General features: G+C 40.7%; 2 protein-coding genes across 11 annotated transcripts in view; both read right to left on the reverse strand.

Moving 5' to 3' along the window:
* Window positions 1-671: 671 nt before the first annotated feature.
* On the reverse strand, window positions 672-4,877 carry Slbp (Stem-loop binding protein). 5 transcript variants are annotated; one of them, XM_022831102.2, is made up of 6 exons: window positions 4,700-4,877; window positions 3,751-3,875; window positions 3,485-3,615; window positions 3,018-3,185; window positions 2,455-2,551; window positions 672-2,303 (listed from the first exon to the last, which is right to left on the reverse strand). In XM_022831102.2, exons 2-6 carry the CDS (start codon window positions 3,820-3,822, stop codon window positions 2,148-2,150), a joined length of 624 nt encoding a protein of 207 aa, XP_022686837.1. In that variant the 5' UTR covers window positions 3,823-3,875; window positions 4,700-4,877; the 3' UTR covers window positions 672-2,147. The 5 variants fall into 5 exon arrangements, with proteins under 5 accessions (XP_022686837.1, XP_022686835.1, XP_022686833.1 ...); XM_022831100.2 differs by having other exon boundaries at window positions 4,594-4,877; XM_022831098.2 differs by having other exon boundaries at window positions 4,576-4,877.
* A 1,920-nt stretch (window positions 4,878-6,797) lies between these two features.
* The window catches only part of LOC111259243 (patj homolog), a 53,710-nt gene continuing 39,725 nt past the window's right edge, over window positions 6,798-20,782 (reverse strand). For all 6 annotated transcript variants that reach the window (XM_022831094.2, XM_022831093.2, XM_086967816.1 and 3 more), the window contains 6 exons: window positions 17,534-17,616; window positions 17,182-17,259; window positions 14,265-14,706; window positions 12,377-12,651; window positions 11,642-11,982; window positions 6,798-9,746 (listed from right to left, as the gene is read on the reverse strand). In XM_022831094.2, coding sequence (XP_022686829.1) covers window positions 9,167-9,746; window positions 11,642-11,982; window positions 12,377-12,651; window positions 14,265-14,706; window positions 17,182-17,259; window positions 17,534-17,616 — 1,799 coding nt within the window. In that variant the 3' untranslated portion in view covers window positions 6,798-9,166. The remainder of the gene's footprint in view (window positions 9,747-11,641; window positions 11,983-12,376; window positions 12,652-14,264; window positions 14,707-17,181; window positions 17,260-17,533; window positions 17,617-20,782) is intronic.

Here is a 20,782-nt window from a genome sequence, read left to right on the forward strand (position 1 = left end):
CTATATATACATATATATTGAAAAGAAAGAACGCAGCTATGCAAATCATAAATTACTAGACTTAACGGCACGTATGCTTTTCCTTCGATTTTTCCAACTATAGAAGACCTAAATTTCGAAAAATCCTAAATCAGTTAACTAAAAAGTTTGGTTAAAGCCTTTTCCCGAAGATAAATCAATTTAGTAAAAATAAAAATACCTACCTTCAGAAACATATATGATCATTTCTGGGTGAAACTTTAGTGTAAAACAAAAATTACTTGAACCTTACTACTATCAGCTCCATTTTGTCGTATACGAAAAAAAAAAGTGCAATGCAGTACATTAATACAAATCCATGATGCACATATGCGTACAGACGTGACAGAGCTAAGATTCCCTTTGGATGCAGCTTCTCTTATAGACGGTAATTTAATCTGGCTGGATCATGTCATTACAAGCTAAAATTGCTTGTTGAAGCTAGCGTATTTAAACAAATATTTTTTAAAAAAAGTGATAACATTGAGCTAGCCTAAGTATTCTAAATGTGCTTTTTTTAGGCCAGCTCTACTTTGTTATTTAATTGGTTAGTTTCGGCATATCATACTTCGAACAAATCTCAGACATCAAAATGATGATAGTAATATATTTTTACACAGAATCCTAAACCGTCACAAATACTACAATCGATATCAATTGATGTATTATATTTACTCAAAATTCTAATCATAGTCACAACAATAAATGAGGATTTTACATAACTTACGTACAATTAATATTTGTTTTACTATTTTTTGTGCCGTATCATTTTTGCTATTTAGATAGTTGTATAGATAGTTATACCTTCTTCTGCTGTAAACTCTCGATTATTTTAATTTAAAATACACCGCCATTTTCTTCTTATATGAAACGTTAATTACGTGTATATAGATATACGCAGGTAATAATTACCAGCTGTGCTTTTGCTGACAGCTGTCCGTCCACCTCAAATATCTTAGTATCTGGTCTTTATCTAAACAAATATAACCTCTGACTGGCGCGATACCTATTTGCTCCGTTTATACTAAATATATATTTTGATAAGTATTTTACACAGTAAATAAATAATCATAGACAAATAAGGGCCATTTAAAACTTTACCAGGGTGTGTGATAGCTAGCTGTCTTTTTAGCTCTCATACACAGCGACTGGCATTACAAACAATTAAATGCTTCCATATGACACTTGGTAGGCGAAGACGGCTTTGCAAAAAATTTCAAAAGTATTGTGGATAGTTATTATACGGGTAGTGTACGTAAAAAGACAGTAGCCTGTACATGTCGAATTTTCCAAGTAAAGGTTTCCAAACACTCATCAGCACATTCTGTATTGTGTGTCTATGTGTACTATTTTTTACGAATAGGCAACATCGAACTTAACTGATAGCTGACTAGTTATTCGAAGCAGCAAAAGTAACTTACATGGCCATTCGAGCTTAATTGTTCGATTATAATGAAATACGGTGCATTAACGTGCCGAATGTCAGAACTTCATTAACGGGTAACGGATACACAAACTAAGGAAGTTCCAGTGCGTCATAAATTGCCCAGTGTGTACTGTACTTCACAATGAAATTGTCATTCGCACTGACGAGAACTGTTTCGTCCATAAAAAAGCGCTACCGAACAACGATTTGTTTGGCGGTCCATTATCAACGGAGAGCTTCAAGTTTTTCAACACAACGCCTTTAGCCTGAAAAATGACACTATATACATTGTAATTGTCAAGCAATTATGATGTACGTGAAATAAAACAATGGACCAATAAGGATTCATCAAGATGCTTTAATAAAAATGAATTTAGCAGATACAACATTTGAAAAAAGCACATCGAAAATTAGTCCCTTTAAATGCGAAGCTCTAACCATCCCTTCATAAAACCACTCCACCAATGTAGCGACTGAATTTTCATATAGGCATATATTTCTGACAAAATTCGCTGCAAGGTTTATGATCTTAGTCCGTTCGTGCCTGGTGTGAAAAAAATTCTGTTTACCAAACTGGCCAAGCCAATAAAACCAGCTTACAGTTTATCTGTCGTTCTCTACACGACACTGTTGAACAAATAAAACATTGAGTCATAAAGCTGAATCAATCTCTTGTACCAATTTTCGACATCAACCATCTATATTAATTCAGTGTGATACGTGGCCTATTTTCCTTAGAAATTTCTTTTTTAATGTCTTCTCCAGACGATCCCTGGGTGTTATTTTCTTCAGAACTTTCCGACCTATGCTCATTTTCTAATGGATCGTAGACGTGTAGAGCGCGCCGCCATAGCTTAATCTGGAATAAGTTAGTATTGAGAACGCATTAAGCAGATCTGCCCGAAGGATATAACCGGCATTTTCGCTCGAGGGTAATTTTGTCCAGGTAAATGGTTATTTTAGAGTCAGCATGTATGTAAAATAAATACCAGGTCAGTTCATAGCGTTACCTGCATATCCCAAGAGCGCCGGCTGTACTTAAGCTCTTTCCGGGGTGTCTGGGGATGCAACGACGTACGCTTTTCACGAGGTACCATCTCGACATATCTGAATAATAGAATAAGAAGCGATAAGATGGACTAGACATCTATTGATAATTTAAGCAATGAGTAGACTTTCAATTCTAATGTAAAATGCTAGCATTATAAAAGACGTAGTAGATGAAATTAGAAATATAACATAATAAAGGTCTAAGGAACCACAAGCCCCTGCTATCGATATACTCTACCGAACATTAGGGTATGTATGCTATGTACAATAGTAGTTCAAACGCGGACCCGAACGCTAAGGCAGTTTTACTAGATTCGTTCTGCAAAAACGTTTTGCTCAATCAAAAATACGGAAATATTTCTAGAACCTATCCTTCTTGTCACATACCATTGCCTACGCTGCTTATAATTTGCGGCCATCGTATACCGAAAACGAATAAGGTTTTACACATTAGGAGCGTAAATGTTAAAGTGGAAACTGGAGAACTGTAAGATGTACTGTTCAGACTTGAAAAATATGGTACCTCTTGTATCCGGCGGTCGCTTTGCCAAAATTTATTTGCTTTTGTCGTCGCATAAGAACGTCGGGATCGGTCTCCAGCTCTTCGTTTGATAGGCTTTTACCCGAACTGCCTGGCGCAGAATCACGCTTCCGTTTCAGATATGCTTTTGATTGTTTATCTGTAGTTTTCCTGTGTCAATGAAACATTACGTTTAGTGGAAATCAAATCGGCGCAAAAAGCCATTTACCCCCTGGATCTTTTATGTAGAAATTGAAAGTTGTTTTAAAGAGCAGAATATTAATGGTAATTGGGCCGTACAGATAAACTTCAACGCTTAGTCTTTTTGAGGCTGGGTACTTCTTTAAACTCTTTGGCCATTTTGAGCCTTTGCATTTTTAAAATGTCTTAAAAGGTAGTCTTATAAAAAAGAGTCTGCTTTTAGGTGTCCCTCTATATATATATATATATATATATGAACACACACACACCTATTAAACGAATGTGGCTTACAACTGTAGCTATCCTCACGTTCCATCGCTTCTGCGCTGTTGATTTTTTTCTCCTGATTTAGGCGATCGCCGTGACTTTTCGCTTCGAATGTACTCTCCAAATTTCTACCCTGTTAATAAAATTGTAGAGATTTTGCCGAGTGACAAGCTTTCGGTTAATATATCAGATTATCATCAACGATATCTCTTACGGTGACTATTTTAGTATATGTATATTTCTAAGCCGATAATTGAGTACTCTTTACTTTGGGATTTTTTGACAGTGATCGACGAGTTATCTTCGCCGAAGGCGAATGCAGTTCTCCAGAGTCAGACATACTGAAAGGCGTCCAGATTTCTCAGCTTTGCCGCGTTCCTACAGTTCTGAAATCTGAAAAACAAAATAGGTGACATTAAGCATTAAATGCTTACTAAACCATGTAACTGTAGCATTTTAATAACGGGCATTCTCTGCTGGCATGTTACTCCGTTCTGGTATATTACGCTGTCTAACTAAGAAGTAATTTCGGTTAATTTTGTGCACTTGTGACTGCTATAAGTGTGATGGCAACGTTAGACTGCCCTCTCAGTGTTTAACGACTACAACCCACTCCAGTCAATCGAGTGATTAATGAAGACCGATTGTTATCAATGTACTACTCATTGTGGCTCATTCAAGCCGCTTCTAACACTTGTTTGAATGGGGCCTCCTTCTATTTAAACTGAGCAAGTATGTGACATTAAATCGAATTTAGAGGTTAGAATGAAATCGAGAAACTTCCAAACACTTCCTACACAAAATCTAGGTATATTTATTCAAGCAAAACTGGCCCCAATCCTAACTGTACATAGAAAAGGGCTGTCAGATGGGGCTGTATGTTGGTAGTGTTATTTTAGTGCTCTCGGTAGATGGCGCTTTCTGCTCAAAAAATTTTCTATGTATAATAATAACGTATTGATTGGTACCAGTTTCGAGCTCAAGATGCCGACAAATAAATTGTGCGTCGTGCACTCTAAAGTTCTTTGTAACATACGGCTATCCAAACAGAAAAGTTCAACCATGGAAATCTTTAACCACAATACAAACCCACTTGCACAAGTCAACATACGAGGAGCATCGAAGAAAAACTAGAAATGGGCACGAAGCTCGAAAAGTCGTCCATTCGGGTTTAATCAACATAATGATTGCAAATTTTCACTCGTCACGAAACGCACTTATCTTTGCTTCGATTGCTTCCCGTCACCCAGGGCGCTATTAAATATAAAAGCTCTCAAAATGAATGATATTAATATTGTGTACATTACACATTGATAAATTTGTCTCGTCTACAAGACCTATAGATTTCGTTAGCACAACGTCCACTGCTTCGGTCAGCAGGACAATATCGAATGCGCCCGTTGGTTTGGCGCGAAAGCGTCAGCATCGATGCGCTACTCTTTCAATTTCCCTTTCCCAGGAGCGCCCAATTTGAAGTTAGAAGACTCCGAGATCAGCACCGCAGTGTCCTACACCAGAAGCTGAACACAAGGTTAAATGACTGATCAAGTAATAACGAATATATAGCAGTTTTCCGCATTGCAGAAAGAAAATAATAGCTACCTCAAAAGGGAAGTGAGTGGGAGAGCACTTTGAGTTAGGCTCTATAGCGTTTAGTCTATAGCGAAATAATTATGCATTTTTATAGGTAAACACCCGATAAGCCACTAAAGACTAAAACAAGCGCTAGGGTTTTGTGCATTCATGATAAAAGCAACATGTAAATGGAACGATATAGCGATAGCAAGTGACCCACTATACATTAATTAGGTCCATTACTTCGCTATATAATGGTATAATTACTTAATTTTTTTAAATACAGGAATAATGGTTGAAACTTTAGATTTTTTACTGAAACCGTTTGCAAAACAGACGGTACATTTGGTATAACGTATACGTCTTTGTTATTAAATATTAAATCCGTTCAGCGATAATCGTTCACTGTCGGCTTTAGATTCTATTCCGGAAACGCTAGAACATGTTGAATCGTTCTCCTATTGGATTCTGATAGATATCCTAATATTGAGTCACGTCCGTCGACGTCTACGTAAGGCCGAATCTGTCGTTTACCAACTGAGCTTTACGTAACGGCTACTAACGTTGATACGGACTGCCGGACGTTGTCGAAAAAGAAATATTTTCTCGCCCCAAAATATCGATTGTATATTAAAGAGATATATTTTACATTTTTGCCCAATTTGACGATAACCATTTACTGGTTTGTGAAGAAAACACCGAACGCACTTCTAGACCCTTCACACTTTTTACTGGAAACTGTAATATAGTAGTCAAAAAATGTAATGCCTTGGCTTAAAAACTTGACTCGACTTATATAGGGCGAACTTGTATTTCAGCAACATTAATCAATCAACCATACATACAGACTATGGCATTGCTGTCGTTCCATATATTTTTGTTAGTGTATTGTTATATAATGCTTTCATAGTGATTCCGCCAAAACAGATTGTCCAACAGTCTTCCCTCCTAGGGGGCACAGTAAATCAGAACCTGAAATACATCGGTAGTTCTTAGCCTGCTTCAAAGTCAACTAAAATTCCGAAAGCTACCTACACATACGCTGTATTTTCAAACGATACAATTGTCCGGAGCTTCCGGAGAAGCTTGTTTGCAAACGTGACGGTCACGTAGTACTTTACAGCTATGTGACACGTAAAATAAGATCTCTTAAGTATCGTACCATCTGTATTGATGAGATGGCCTATGAACGTATCTGCATGACATTCTGGTATATGCCACAACGCTGATGTGACCCGTTCGAAAAATGGCATGGCCTTGGCGACAGTCATTAATAATAATGAGAACATAATGTACAGCTTATTGCTGTTCGTTTTGGAAACAATGTGTGATTAGTTAAGCAACTGATGGAAATACTGGCACAATAGACAATACAAACTTGGCTATTGACAGACGGACTATTGGTTGTCCCTGTTATAGCATACTGGATGACCTATTTGTGTGCTAATCTTAGGGACACGTTATAGTGTAGGTTCGAACCCGTGCATAGCCAGACTTCGTCTTGCGCTGGGAGCCAGCCGTTTCCGATACCTCTACGAGGTTACCGGACGCTCTCGAAGAACTCGAGAAACATCAAACTGCTGTAATGCACCTATGAGCGATGATGCTCGAAGTATTGCATAGGTGGGCAAATGAAGCTTTCGTTCCTGTTTGTCTGTCTGGAATCACATATTTATTATGTTTGTAGTGATAACATCGAATACAGTGAAGCCCTTTTGGGGCTAAGAAAAACACGTCGTATTTTATATTATGAGCCCCATCTTTTTATTTGTATCTAATGGAAAATTATTTTTCAGCTCCATTCCATTTTTTTTCCATATAGCCTGGATCGATACTATTCCTACGCTAGGGACACACTTGATACTTCTTGTAGCCCTTTTCAGGCTTCTATTTGTTCGCCAGTGGTGTCTGTTTAATTGTTTTTATTTCCAATTGTATTTTGCTGAACGCAGCTTCTTTTCTCGTTAACTAACAGGAGTTTCTTGACAGGACAACGACCACTATTTCTTACTTATTAACATCGTTCCTCGTCGACCCAGTAGTTACCTCGTATTAAACGTGACAATAAATTTAGCTTACCTGTATCCTAAACATTTCTTCATTTTTTATGCATTAGGGTACTCTGGGATATTCACAAGACCAACGAAATCAACGGTAGTTAAAAATTTTCCTTACATAGAACATCTGACTCCATACTATTTTTTGGTCTTTTTTTTAATTAATTTTTATCGAAAGCACATCGTTCCAATTTTATTTCAAGTTGTAAACTAGTGCTACATGTTTGCCGTCACTGCTTATTTGTAGGATGACACAGAGTGCTAGAAATTTTAATATATTGAACTCCTTCAAAAAATTAGCGGTTGGCCTAAAAGCTAACCAGATCGACGACATCTCTCATAATTTGCCGAAATAAATCGGCTTTTTTTTCATTTTTCAGTGTCTTTGTCAGCCAATACCCAAAACTAGTTTTGTCACTACGTAATAATTTCGGCGGTGACGTTCGCAGCCACTTCTTGTGAAGATCCTATTTTGTTTCTTGTGCCGTTTTCAAAAATTATCGCCATTATCATCATTAAAGTTCTTCCCTGTTGTTTTTTTCTTTATCGGATAATCAAACACTTGGATGCTTTCACATTGAAATGTCCCTCGCAGTTTGTTTGTCTATGAAGTATAATAACATTATCATGTATATATAATATATAGAGTTTTACGCGCATCTTTTGTCACATTCGATCCGTGCACAGATCGACTGATTGCCCTCGGATGCAAGGATAAGCTTTTCTTCCTTCCTGCTCACAGATCTTCCTTCAATTCGTACTTCAAACTTATACATTTCTGCTTGCTATCTGTCTTAGCTTCTTAACTTTTGTTTGTTGTAACTTGCAGCTATGCTAAAAACGGCCGGCTCATCTAGTGGTTAGGTCTTTCCATTAGCATTTTTCGTGATGCATCTCCCTAACAATCGTGTGCTGACATTCTCATGTTATCATATCTAGCTATAGTAATAATAGTAAGATATTTGCTGATGATCTGTTTGTGGTCTCTTGGAACGAGTGAACAAAACGAGGGTGGTCTGTCTTCCGTATCAGCAATCGACGGGTGAAGTGTTTGTTTGTCTGCCATAGACAACGTGAGTTTCAGCATTTAGCCTGCTGTGCAGCGGAGTACTCTGTGTCGAACAACGAAAACGTTTATATATATATTCTTCTGGCTTTACGCAACTTCGCTTGCGTACGCAGTATTATTATTAACAACATGGATCTTCTCTCCGCAGTGTAGCTAGGAATTTTGGATCCGATTTATACACCTTTTCACTAATTTACAGCAGAAAAATGTCTGTCGTCTGGTTGAGGGCCGCCATTTACTTGAACTTCAACTTTACTTCACTATATTGCAGAAGGCCCGATTTGGACAGGTAAGCCTGCGACTCCGGCTTGATTCATTTGTTTCGTCAATTCACCGTTCTTGTCGATTGACCCGAAGTGATCAATTAAAGTGTGAATACATCGACCAAACCCTAATTTGGGAGGCCCATCAGCATTTTGTCAACCCCAGGGTCTTTTTTTATCGACTGCTCTCCGATTTTTCATCGATATACAATCTTAATACTATTAGTGTATTTCGTGTCAAACCAGAAGCTCTATACTTCTATCAACCTTGTTATCGACCCCTGCAGCTTCTAACCTCTACAATTCTACTTTTGACAGGTCATTAGCGGTAATATAAATATCCTTCTAATAACTGGTTTATCAATTTTACAAAAGTTTGTTGACATCAGGGAGGATCAGGTCGGTCTATTTCAACAAGTCTCAATAGAATGCTGAATAGGTTTATGGACAGCTGATGGATTTTCATTGGATGTTCTGACATCAGAGAAAGAGATGCTGATGCTAGGCAGTGTCGATAAAAAACTTCGATTACATTCACTACACACAAATTTAACATTGTAGCTAATTTATCGATCTTGTCATCCACAGACGACACATTTGCATTCATTCTGCAATATGGTTCTCTTCCCTGTTTTTCCTTCCGGTGACCTCTTCTGCCTTCAAACGGTGCTCCGTTCAATGATTCGTTCTCTCTCATTGTCAGTTTTCATTGTTTTCCGTCTAGAAGCTCTCAGATTTGACGAGCGCAGCAAGCGTACCAGTTTCGCCCAAGGGCGTCTGCCCAGCACTTGCGTCGCCAGCGGATGCCCCATTGGCGCCATTGTTGCCGTCATGCGGACATGGTAGCGGGAGGGGTTTGGCAACTCCTATTCGGACGGGGCCCTTAGCGGCGCCTTTCAACGCCTGGACGGCAGCATCCAACGAAGCGTTTTCAAGGTTTACGTCATTGACAAAGAGCAGCCGGTCCCCGGGTATCAGGCGGCCATCTTGTTGGGCCACTCCACCCGGTACCAAACTACGGATCACAATCACCGTCTCATTGGGATTCATCGGGTCCTGGTAGTCTAGGATGCTAAAACCCAGACCCCGCTCCGCCTTATGCAGCTCGATAAGTTGTGGTTCATTGCTCCACATCGCCAGCCCGCTCAAAGGCTCCAGCGAACGCGATCGCAGCTTGTTCAGTTTGTTATTAGCGCCGGAACCACCCCCCGAATTACTGCCAATGCCCGCATAGCTGCCGGAAGTGCTCACAAAGCCCATAGAACAACCTCCCCCACTTTCTTCGTCCTCCGAACTATACCTGTAACGTAAGCAAAAAAAAAAACGAGCGTAAAAGCTTATGTAATGAATGGTTAAGGATTGATACGGTCGCTCAACGGGTGATAAGGTTGCTTAGAGCTTGTCGTGAAGTGGACTTAGAAGAAAGCATCAATTGTAACAAACATCAACTCGCTAAAATAGATTTTGTGCTTATTTTAGGTTTGGGAATGGTCTTTTGCGCCGTTGACATATTCTTTATAGAAAACGCAGTGAATATTACAGTGCGGTTATGAACTAAACGAGAAGCGCAACGCGATAACTATGATTTACTGAATGATGCCAATGGGTCATATCAATATATGAAATTCTAGCATTAAGTTGACACACTGCTCACGCCTTAGGGACCAGCTGCAGCCACAAGCGTACCTACTTTGGCAAATTAAGTGCATCGACAAAAGCGCCATCGTAATGGCGTCATTAACCCGCTAGGTCTTAGGTGATCATTACGCGTAGTCGAACGTCACTCTGTCAGCTGCTCTGACAGCTACAGAAAATAGGTTTCATTATCGAAATAGATAGTAGAGAATATACTGAGACAATCCTGTTAGTTTTAACATTAGCATGAACAAGCCAAATCTTATAAAGCAAAACTGCCCCTAGCTAATCTACGCTATCAACCAGTAGAAACTGAGTCTAATTAAATGACTGTTTATAGGGTGTGATCGGCGAGTGTTTGCAAAAAGAAACCCCTTTTTTTTGCTTGGTCTGTCCGTCTTCCATTGATAAGAGGGACTCAAGGTTATGTCTAGATGCGGCTACGTTCGTACTGGAACAAAGAAGCGAAACTAAACGAAACGAGGAAGATCCAGCCCGAAACAATAGAACGAAGCGTTACGATGTAGTAGCTATGCCAGTTACAGGCACATCGTTGAAGGCTCCCTGACCTCGTTAAATCTTCTGTTTCCTGTTCCGGAGTTCATCATATATAATCGCCATAAGTCTAAAACGACGACGACAGAGAAACTTTGCAAGGAAAACATGGTCGAACCTGATATTAGACCAAGACTTTAAAAAAGACGAGGCGATCCTCTTCATTACCCTAAATATCTGAATTGTTTATGGCAAATGAGCAATGGCGCGACAATGCAGCACAGTGTCTAACAAGAAAAAAAAACAGTAAAAACAAAAATCGAAATTACTTTGATTACCGCCAGGGGGCGAATTCAAAAGACAGTAGCGACTGCGACGATAGAATGACGGCCGGCATACACCGTCTTCTTTCGAAAATAAAAAAAAATTGTTTGTTGGGGAAAGAATGGTCTGCCCTCGAAATCTTTTTCTCACAGTTTCTATTGAGACGAATCCGTACCAATATATATATAGCACTGTCCTGGTTTACATATACATATATAAAACAAATGCGTACATGTATGTGGATGCTGGGGGCGCGTATTTACAGCCACTGTCTGGCTTGCACCAATTGATGCTTGCTAGGTGTTAACGATTGCGCTATTCTAATAATGTGTGTTTACATAAAGACTCGCCTCTGGTGCCTTCTCTGCGGTGTGATTAGACACGAAATAAAAGTCACTATTGTTCGCTACGCAGTACAAAAATTGCATGTTCTATACACAAATTTCCGAGCCGCCGTGACTTAGTACGGAACAAAAACTCGAGTGTCTCAGATTATTTTCATTTACGCGTTGTATAAAACTCACACGATATTAACATAATGTAACAAAAGCATTGCCAGAATAACATGGGGCTGTATCATTCTTCTTGATTCAAAGAAAAACGGCGTATGGCCGCTTCACGCGCCGAAGATTGTTAGTGGCTATAAATGGCACAAACAACATTTATACTATAGTGGTTTACACTACAATCTTCCTCACCCCAAGCACAAATCATAATTGACATTTGTGTTCATATTCATACCTGTTCAGGGAGGTATCGGACTTCGCCTTGGAGGCGTGATGATGTCCATGGGGTCCGTGCAAGCCACCTGCCCCTGGCGTCATTGGCGTCGGACTGCAGCTAGTTACCGATGCCGGCAGTGGCTTCTTCGGTCGTGCGCAAACCATCTCGACGTTTAGGGGCAGATCCTTGAGCGTCATGACCACGTCACGGTGATCAAGGCCAAGCAACTGTCGTCCATTGACTTCGATTAACTCATCGCCGCTGCGAAGGACGCCATTAAGGCCAACAGGTCCGTCTGGTAAAACTGAGCGAATGTAGTGATGGGGACGGATCTCTTCGCCTGCTTCATTGACGTCCACCTACATCGAGGTTGAAGAAGGAAAAGAGAAAGTCCGGCCGTACAAATCAATGCATTGAAAACAGGTAGAATGAAGATAATATAAGAGAACATGTATTCAAAGATGCAGCGAAGTGCTGTACGAAGATTAATGTAAGACGCCCCATACAAAGTATATGGCCAAAAGATTTGCGGTTAACTGCACATTAGTGAGTTAATGTGAAATCAGGTTCGGCTGAATGACGCGTTGAGTGTTCCGTCAAAATAGAAAGGCAGTCTCTTTGGCCTATACAGATTAACCGATGAATAATCGAGATTTAGACGAAACAGTCGGAAAATGGCGCGCAATTAATTAGACGACAAACCTAGCTGCTTAGGTTGCCTTACACCGATGGCGCTAGACCACTGATGCCTACCGTGCCCTCAAGCGAGATACCGAGTCCACCACCTTCATGAAATTTGCACAACTGAGCTACGACGATCGTGTAGTCCTCTGCACCGAATACCGCCGTCCACTTCGCAATTTTCTCTTTTTCATTTTCCTGTGTCGTAATGGCTCCGCCGCTAACACTACCGAGACGGGTCAGTCCCGACGCTGGCAGATGATGGGTACCACGGATGAGGTTGTCGAGATTGGCCAGCGCTACTGAACTCTTCGGGGCGTAACTGCTAGCGTTGCCACTCGGTGTTCCTGAACAAACAAGGGAAATATTAGTGAGTATTTGACAGTATTCTAATGCACTAAATTCATAGGCGTGAGAGTGTGAAATGTATGTGATTGATGTTTGTCAACGTAAGTTCACAAATAAGTTTTCTGAGTTAGCAAGCGGGTTACTGTTATTGCCATAGCTTGTTACCTGCTGCAGAAGCTGTTACAATTCGCAAAAAGTTTCTATTAAAAGGGCAGCGATAGAGAATAGTATTGCTTACGCCACTGCCATTAGAACGATATTTAGAGCTAACGTTCAGACTACCAGCGATGATAAACCGTTGAACCTTGAAACACAAAATACGCGAAAGGTTCGATTGATTGCCCTTTAAGTCACAGACAATAATAAACATGTATAATAAACAATAAACGTATAACAGGAATCAGTCGAGGTGAACGCGGGAATATTAGGACATTTATAGCCGTATAATGGAGCCGATTGGACTGGTTACATAATGCTCAAAAAATAAATACAGGAAATACGAAGGAAAAAGCACGAAGCTTAACGCTGACAGTAACCTTGAAAAATGTCACAAAGATGGTCGGAGAACACCAAAGGAACGTAACCACGTGAAGCCCAAGAATATTAGGGCATCTTATCGAACATATTCTGAATGAACAATTCTGGTAGGGCTGTTTAGGAAAACGGGATATCCAAATGTCAACAAATAGCCGCTGCGAACCCATTTTTATGAAGTCACCATACAGTAAGCGACAAAATATGGCTAGAGGCCGCTGATTAGACAATATTAATAAACGAAGCCTCGCGAGGTATAACGAGGCTTTAGCGAGATGCTGGTTGTAGAATGTGATCCCTGTACATCTGGGCGAGCGAGCACTAACGGCAGCTAGAACTATCCGAGAGGATGATACATTGCATCGCAATTCGGAAGACAATATGTGTTACGGAATTGGGAGCTTTCTACTCAAAAGTATCAGCTGCTTGGCCGAAATACGGTACACGGTCTGACATAGCATGGATTGTATTTTAAAGGTCATCATAAACGTTATCATAGTGGTTTAGCTGCTAAGATGTCTCTGGTATCGGTCGATACGCGTCTAGGAAGGATATGCCAGATCCGTTTATACAAGTATACGACGTATCGTAGTCCCATGTAAAAAGCTGCCACTCTAGCAAATTTCGGTTAGTTTGTTGTCAAATTCCAGAAGATCTGTCGTTAGTTAATAGATTGACTGGTATCTATTGTCATGCATGTGTAACAGGAAATAAAACGACTCTAAAGGAGGCACTAGAACTAGTTCCATAGCAGAATAGGGTATACTGGCACATAACACTGCAAATGAGGCAAGCCAAACGGATAATGAATAACTTTGTTTTATTTATAATTTTGGGCAATGTAAAGTTATCGAATTAATATTCAAATTTTGTTCGCCCCTCGAAGTAGAACAGAACTGATTGCAAAGAATTACTGTCTTTTCCCACATAAACCCGTTTTTTTTTTGTTGTCTGTTTTTGGTTGGAACCACTAGCGCTAACGATCGAATCTGAATCGTGGTAGATTGTTGTCTATTGAGTTGTCGCTATTGATGTACGACTCGTTTTCCCGGGAAGCAATTTGGTCGTGTAAGCTTACCGCTATTGTTGTTCCGCGCGTTGCTGGTACCGCTGCTGCAATTATTGATTGTGTTGTTGCTCGGGCCATTGTTATTGCTATTGCTATTGTTATTAAGTGGGTTCGCTGCAGCATTTGTAGTTGGCTGTATCGTTGTGGCCGCCAATGTGGCGCAACTGCTACTTGTTAGGTTGTTTGTTGAAGATGATGTTGTGGGAAATAGTTGAAATCGATTTGTTTTGCCTATACTGCCCGTGGGCAAAGGTGATGCTGAAACTGGCTGAGATACTGGAGGTGCTGATACAGCTGCTGCTGTTGCTGTCATGGATTGTGTCTGAAGCATTTGCGCGGTTGAGATGAGTTGTTGACCCGCGCCAGCATGTACCGACTCCGCCATTATTGCTTGCTGAAGCTGGTCATATCTGGCCCCGCGAAGATACCGTGCCAACCGTAGCTTTACTACCTGAAATTATGTTTAATGTCACAATCAAATGAACATCGTATACAACCTAAGAGTACATCGATCGAGTAAGAAAGACGGCCAGAAAAAAACGAGCCAAGTTTTAATGTAGGTAGAAAGAAATCATAGCTAGTTAAATATCCATATCCCGTTAATTAGGCTATTTACGCGTATGCAATGAGAAAGACAATTCATATGTTCTGGTAACGTCGTTTCAAAACAAAAAAAAAGTAGACTAAATTACCATCGGCTTAGTCTATACCTTATTTTCTATGGGGTTGATTGCTCATAGGCCACTATACCCGCGTAGTTTGATATTCTAGATGGATACAGTATGGTATCTAAACCGGCCTGTCTTTAGGGTTCAACTCTGTAGAATCAGATCTCCGAGTGACCTGACAAAGCGCGAACAAAAAAGAAAGCTTTAAGGCTACGCGAAGACAAAGGAGGCGACACTCAATTGAGTGTTGATTGTTCGACGGCAGCGCGCCAAGTATCGCGTTGGTTGTTTCCTCTCCATTGTTGCTCAGCCGTTAATACTACTATTAAACAATGTTTTATCGATTCCCGGGAGGCGAACCGGATGCCGTTGTCTATCCGCGAATCTTCCGTGCGCCCCCGCTTTGTCGTCGGCGAGCAACAGCCGCTATTGCCCAACTTTCAAGACACCGTTACTCATTACTTGCGTTCCCTTGGTTGCGACCCCTGCTACAGAAAACAACATGCCAGCTTTCCCTTCTCGCAAAGCGGGACGTTATGTAAATTGCCCCGAGAACTGGTCGATGCATGAGCTTGTGGGCGTATGTCTCCTCCCTTTGCCCCGAAAACCCGCTGTTGATACGCTCTTCGGTGCGTGTGCCGTATGATAGCAAACGAACCTCCGCCATACAAACATCATGGCTTTTGCCCTTCATTTATTGCGGGTGCAAACACGCAGCTTAGAGCACGCCTAAATCCTTTATTAGACACTCACTGTCAGATTGACGCATCGCATATAAGCAGCGTGCATAATTCCCTTAGGGAAGATGGTCGTGGGGATTTAAAGATGGCGACACGTCCCCAAGGGAAAAGGCAGGAAGGTTTCCTGCTTACTTTCTATATATGGATACATACATAAAGGAAGCGAGATCTAAATTTAAACTCTATCTCATGCTTTGTATCTAAATACAAATAGATAATCTGCAAAACTTTTTCTCATGCATCAAAGCATCACTCCTGGCTGTCATGCTTATTCAATGTGACTATTTGCAATCCCGATTCCAATTTCAGCTTGAGACCGAAAGTAACCGTAGCCAGCCATATTGAAAATATCATTTTTTAATCCATAAGTAACGGTGCGTCAATATACGTTAATAGGTATACACTCGTTGAAGTCACGCTCAAATACAATTCTGGAAGAATTAAAGCTCCGGCTGGCAGTCGATTATAAGTCCGGAAGATACAAGGATTCAAAATAATCAATAGGTAGAAAAAATGTAGGAAGTTTCAAAAAATTCATTTTCGAAGTTAATCTAGATAACTTAATTGGCAATTAATATTCTGTTCTTGTAAACGACCGACGGTAATTTCTATATAAAAGGTCCAAATATAGAAAAAATGAAACCCAAATATTACTCGACGCATCGCATTTGCAAGCGATTGAGTGATTCAGATCATCACTTAAAGGTGAATTCATAAAGAATGAAAATTATGTTAAATTAATATGATCATCAAAGGTCATACTTTCAGCGTACGCAAGAAATGTCGTTAAAAAACCTAATGAATCCGAACCGTTCGCTACCAAAGTCCCTAACATCTGAGATCTTCTGTCACTTTTTTTTTCTCTATGTTCCCTTAGCTTCATCTCTAATATTGACCCCACCGATAGCCGGTCCACACCGACCACGCTTTGCCGCCCAACTACTCATCCTTCATTGGACAGCAAGGCGCTAGATGACAAATCAACTGTGACCGAGGGGAACTCTACTGTGAATTTCAATCCAAAGAAAATCCCAGGAAGCCGAAACAAGTCCCTGTGGCGTTTCCGATGACTATGCTCCTCTAGGGGACAGTGACCCGTATACAGCTGTCGGTTTTTCGTCGGGAATGAATACTAAGTAGAGGTCAAAAACGGTTTCCATACTGATACGTCGTAAAGTGCGACATGTGGGCTGGAGAAATCTAAAGGAGCTGGGTCGCAAGGACCGAACACATTCTATTGAGCATGTGCTGAACGTGCTAGCTATCCTGCTAATAAACTCGCAGAACACAAATTGGAGGTAAATATAATGGTTCTGCTGGAAAAGTTGTGAACATAGAGCACTTTTAATTTAAATGTTAGCCTACAACAGGATGATTTCTAGTGATGATTAGCTATAAAGTCAAACCGGCAACGCCCGTGCCACCCTCTCAAGATGCCATTTTCGATACAAAGTACCGAACGTTAGGACCCCATAAAATTGACTCCTTTTGGCTCGACACGGAAAACGCTATACATACTTTTCCGGTAGATCTGAGTAGCTCAACGGCTTGGTGATTCGTGTATCCCTGCAGGGGTCTTCCGTCCACCTCGATAACCTCAAAAACAAAAGCATAATTTAATAAACGGAGTTATTCTTCGTTGCAGAAATAAACACATCAATCCAATTTAGATCCTTAGAAATCTAGTTAGACCCTTTTGGCTTAGGCGGGTCGCATGCAAACGAAAACATAAAATAGCAGTCATAAGACACTTCAGTGATTACGTTTTTTCACAGACGCCCACAGCACTACGTTTACTATTCTGTGGCAACGTATTTGCTATTCTTTAGTAGAATATCTACATGCTCTGTTTCCTTCATTACGAACTTACCTGGTCGTTAATTCGAATGTGTCCATTGAGATCAGCTGCACTGCCTTTTGCTACGCTTTTAACGAATACCCCGGAAATTTCCTCTGTAAAGTAGATGTGTATATCATTAACAAGTGGTCGAATTAGACTGTAGATGTTACTAAATAATACTCATTTAATAAGGGCCTTTTGAAGTTCTATGTTTTCCCCGTACGATTTTTTTAGAGTTTTTTTTCCATTCAAGACCGTGGTTACAAAGCACCATTTACGTAATTTAGTTCCATTCTATTTGTAGTATATTAACAATATCCGAGAAAGCTAATGGTGTAAAAATAGATTTGAAATCATTGCTGTAACAGTTGTTGCTAAACGTCTCACATTGCAATATGAAGGCAAGTTAAATGCCCACAATGCAAACTAGGTTTTCTTTAATTTCCTATTCTCGTTACTGGGTTTCTGATTCAGAGGTCCATCCTATTCTCAGCTGTACTGCATAAGCATTTATAAAGGCTACTCCGTTCCGGTACAGATGTATTGAACGATGCATCCATATCTAGTTGATTCTATACGTCCGCTGCCCCAAAAACCGCATGCATCATATACACAAAACGCACACACACGCTGAGACACACACGTCAACACCGTGTTATAGCACAGACGGAGCTATTCGACGTTGTCGAAAGCCAACGACACCACCGGTAGGAACAGCTAACTGCAGGACTAAAATTTAGATGGTTTGTCCGCATGCGTATCCTATCATTCCATAATCTCTTACACAAGTGACATGTGCAACGAAACGCGACGAACGTACGGGTCGAACTCGGCTCAAGGACTATCTCAGCCATTTTTCCCTTTGCTTGCGTGGCAGATCTGTCCTGAAGATAAGTACGCATCCAAGTAGGAAAGCAAACAGCGAAGCAACCGCTCCACTGGAGGGCAGTCTACGGTTGACGGAGCGTGCAGGACTACAGGGAACGACCTTCAACGTGCATCGGCAGACAGTACGTCGCCAGCCGGCCACCCAGCATATAAGGCCGATCGTGTGTACGTTGGGCCTTCTGTTCGTTCATTCTTCTTCCGGTTTCTCTCAAACTAGACGGAGCACACCTGAAGGTCCGGTGCGCGCATGTACTGCTGTTGCACATTTACAACGACCTAAATCTAAACTAATGGTATGAACCAGCCTATGTAAACCTTGCGTTCACATACTAGGTATATATATTCATATATATATGAATACCTAATATGATTGAAAGCGGTTTCTATAAGAAGAGCTTGTTGTACGTAATTTCGAATCGTTTCTGACAGCTTATATTTTACCGGCTTTACGCAACAAACTTTGTTGATAACGGCTATTGTGAAACTAGTACTATATAATACAAAGCAGGGATAGTTTCCAATTAAAGGTTATATTCTACATGTTAGAAATTCTTGAAATGCAAAATCGTTATTAAATGCGTCAGAAGGATCTAGCCGTAAAAAACATCCAAACCGGACCAAAAACCCTGAAGGGCAAAACGATTTCACTAAAACGAAGTGTCCGTTCGCTGCGAGGAACCCCCATAGTGGAAATGGTCGGTCGCTGTTAGACAACGGGGTTTGTGCACGATATCTTGACTATGTGCAAATTATTTCGTTTGCAACTACTGAGACGGCTAAATCAATTCAGTGCCCCCTAACATCGTAACCAATACAAGCATGTTGTAGACTTCAAAGGAACACCCCAGTTTCTATAGGCTTATGTCACAGTGATTCTATTTTAAGGTCCTTGTTGTTTCCCATGTGAATCACTTAAGTTTTTACTCTAGCAGAAGTAAATCGTAAGTCTTCGCGTCGTCTCCCTAGGACTCCTAGCCTAGAAGAAGTAGGGTCAGCGGGGTTAAGACAATTACTAAACTGTCATAGCATATCTAAAAGAACAATAATTTCATTTATTGAGCTCGTCCCTTTTAGAGGCCCGTATGGAGTCGTTCTGGTTAAAGTACGAATCTGTTCTATGGCCTAGTTTTATTTTACCGTATCTGACATGCTGTCACACATTAAGAAATATACGACCTTCTGAAACAGCGTACGTATAGGGCTCGATTACATTTACGCAAACCTCATGAAGGGTTTACGTCCACGTGTATCTACATTTAAGTGACGAGCCGATGTGTGCGCATGCATACGTGCGGGTTAATTGACTGCTATTGTTTAACAAACTGCTTTGCTCGCCGTCGGCTTTAGGCCGCAGCTGATTGACTTAACCCAAATACTCGCCGAATAAGCCCAAATAATCGGGGTAACCAGCCAGCTAGCTCGTACACGTTCTATACGATGGCATCTTATATTGTACAGTCGCCTTCAGCATGCGCCATGCTTACTGACAGACGAATACTACAAGCCTTTGACAGGATTTAGAACATTCTCTTTTCTGCCATTTTGGTCCGCCGTCGAACCAACGAAATTTTGTTTTATTTACTGCCTCGTTGTGTTCGTGAAACACGAAAACTTGAGACCTTTTCCGTCTGAGACTACCCAGACTACTATAGCGAAACGTAGGGTACCATCGGTTAACATGGATAATGTCATTATAATAACAGACTTTTCTCACAGTCACAGACACGAAACAACCAATGTGGGGAAACGAGTGCTTCTGCATCCGTTTCTTTCATTGCTGATCCCCTGCGCGCCTATTTCACGCTTCCGTCGCTGTTGTTGCCGTCTTCGTTATGGGTAGGGCCGAATTTGGTGCTCCACATAGGCTGTCACTCAAACAAACAAACACTATTCGAATATCCTGACTTGTTCATCCCTTTTCCTTGAACCAATTCCACCCTTCTTCGTGCTTCTTGCTGCTAGTAACGCCATAAGGGGACTGTCGCCGTCCTACACTAGACCACGATGCCATATTCGCCCTGTCATATACATATGCGAGACGCCTTTTCAGTTTTATATAAAATAATGGATAGAAACAGGTTCCTGATATATTTTAACTTGCGATTCCCGAAAAAGCCTAAATTTCTGTCACACAGTAGGTAAGTAACTATCAAGTACAATAAACAAAAAAATATGTTGCTAGCCTGGAGGCTTATTTGTAAGGAAAAAAGCTTGTATGCGTTCATATATTGAGAAAATTTGCTGCTATATTAGAATGGCGGCTTGGACGACCAAGCTTTTGGTTGAAACAGACTATCTATGACACACTCTACACAATTCGTGTACTCCCACCCAAAAAAATTTCGGTGTTATCTCAGCATATATCCGCGTCTTGGTGGGTGATGCTATTTG

Source organism: Varroa jacobsoni, unplaced genomic scaffold (assembly GCF_002532875.2).
Source record: "Varroa jacobsoni isolate VJ856 unplaced genomic scaffold, vjacob_1.0 scaffold_311, whole genome shotgun sequence".
NCBI lineage: Eukaryota > Metazoa > Arthropoda > Arachnida > Mesostigmata > Varroidae > Varroa > Varroa jacobsoni.

Excerpts from the sequence above, each read along its gene's own strand:
- Slbp (XM_022831102.2), bottom strand. The coding sequence starts at position 3,822 with ATGTCTGACTCTGGAGAACTGCATTCGCCTTCGGCGAAGATAACTCGT. Across the intron at positions 3,186-3,484 it reads AAGCCACATTCGTTTAATAG|GAAAACTACAGATAAACAAT; the intron begins GTGTGTGTGTGT and ends TCATTGACACAG. Across the intron at positions 2,552-3,017 it reads GCGACCGCCGGATACAAGAG|ATATGTCGAGATGGTACCTC; the intron begins GTACCATATTTT and ends TCTATTATTCAG.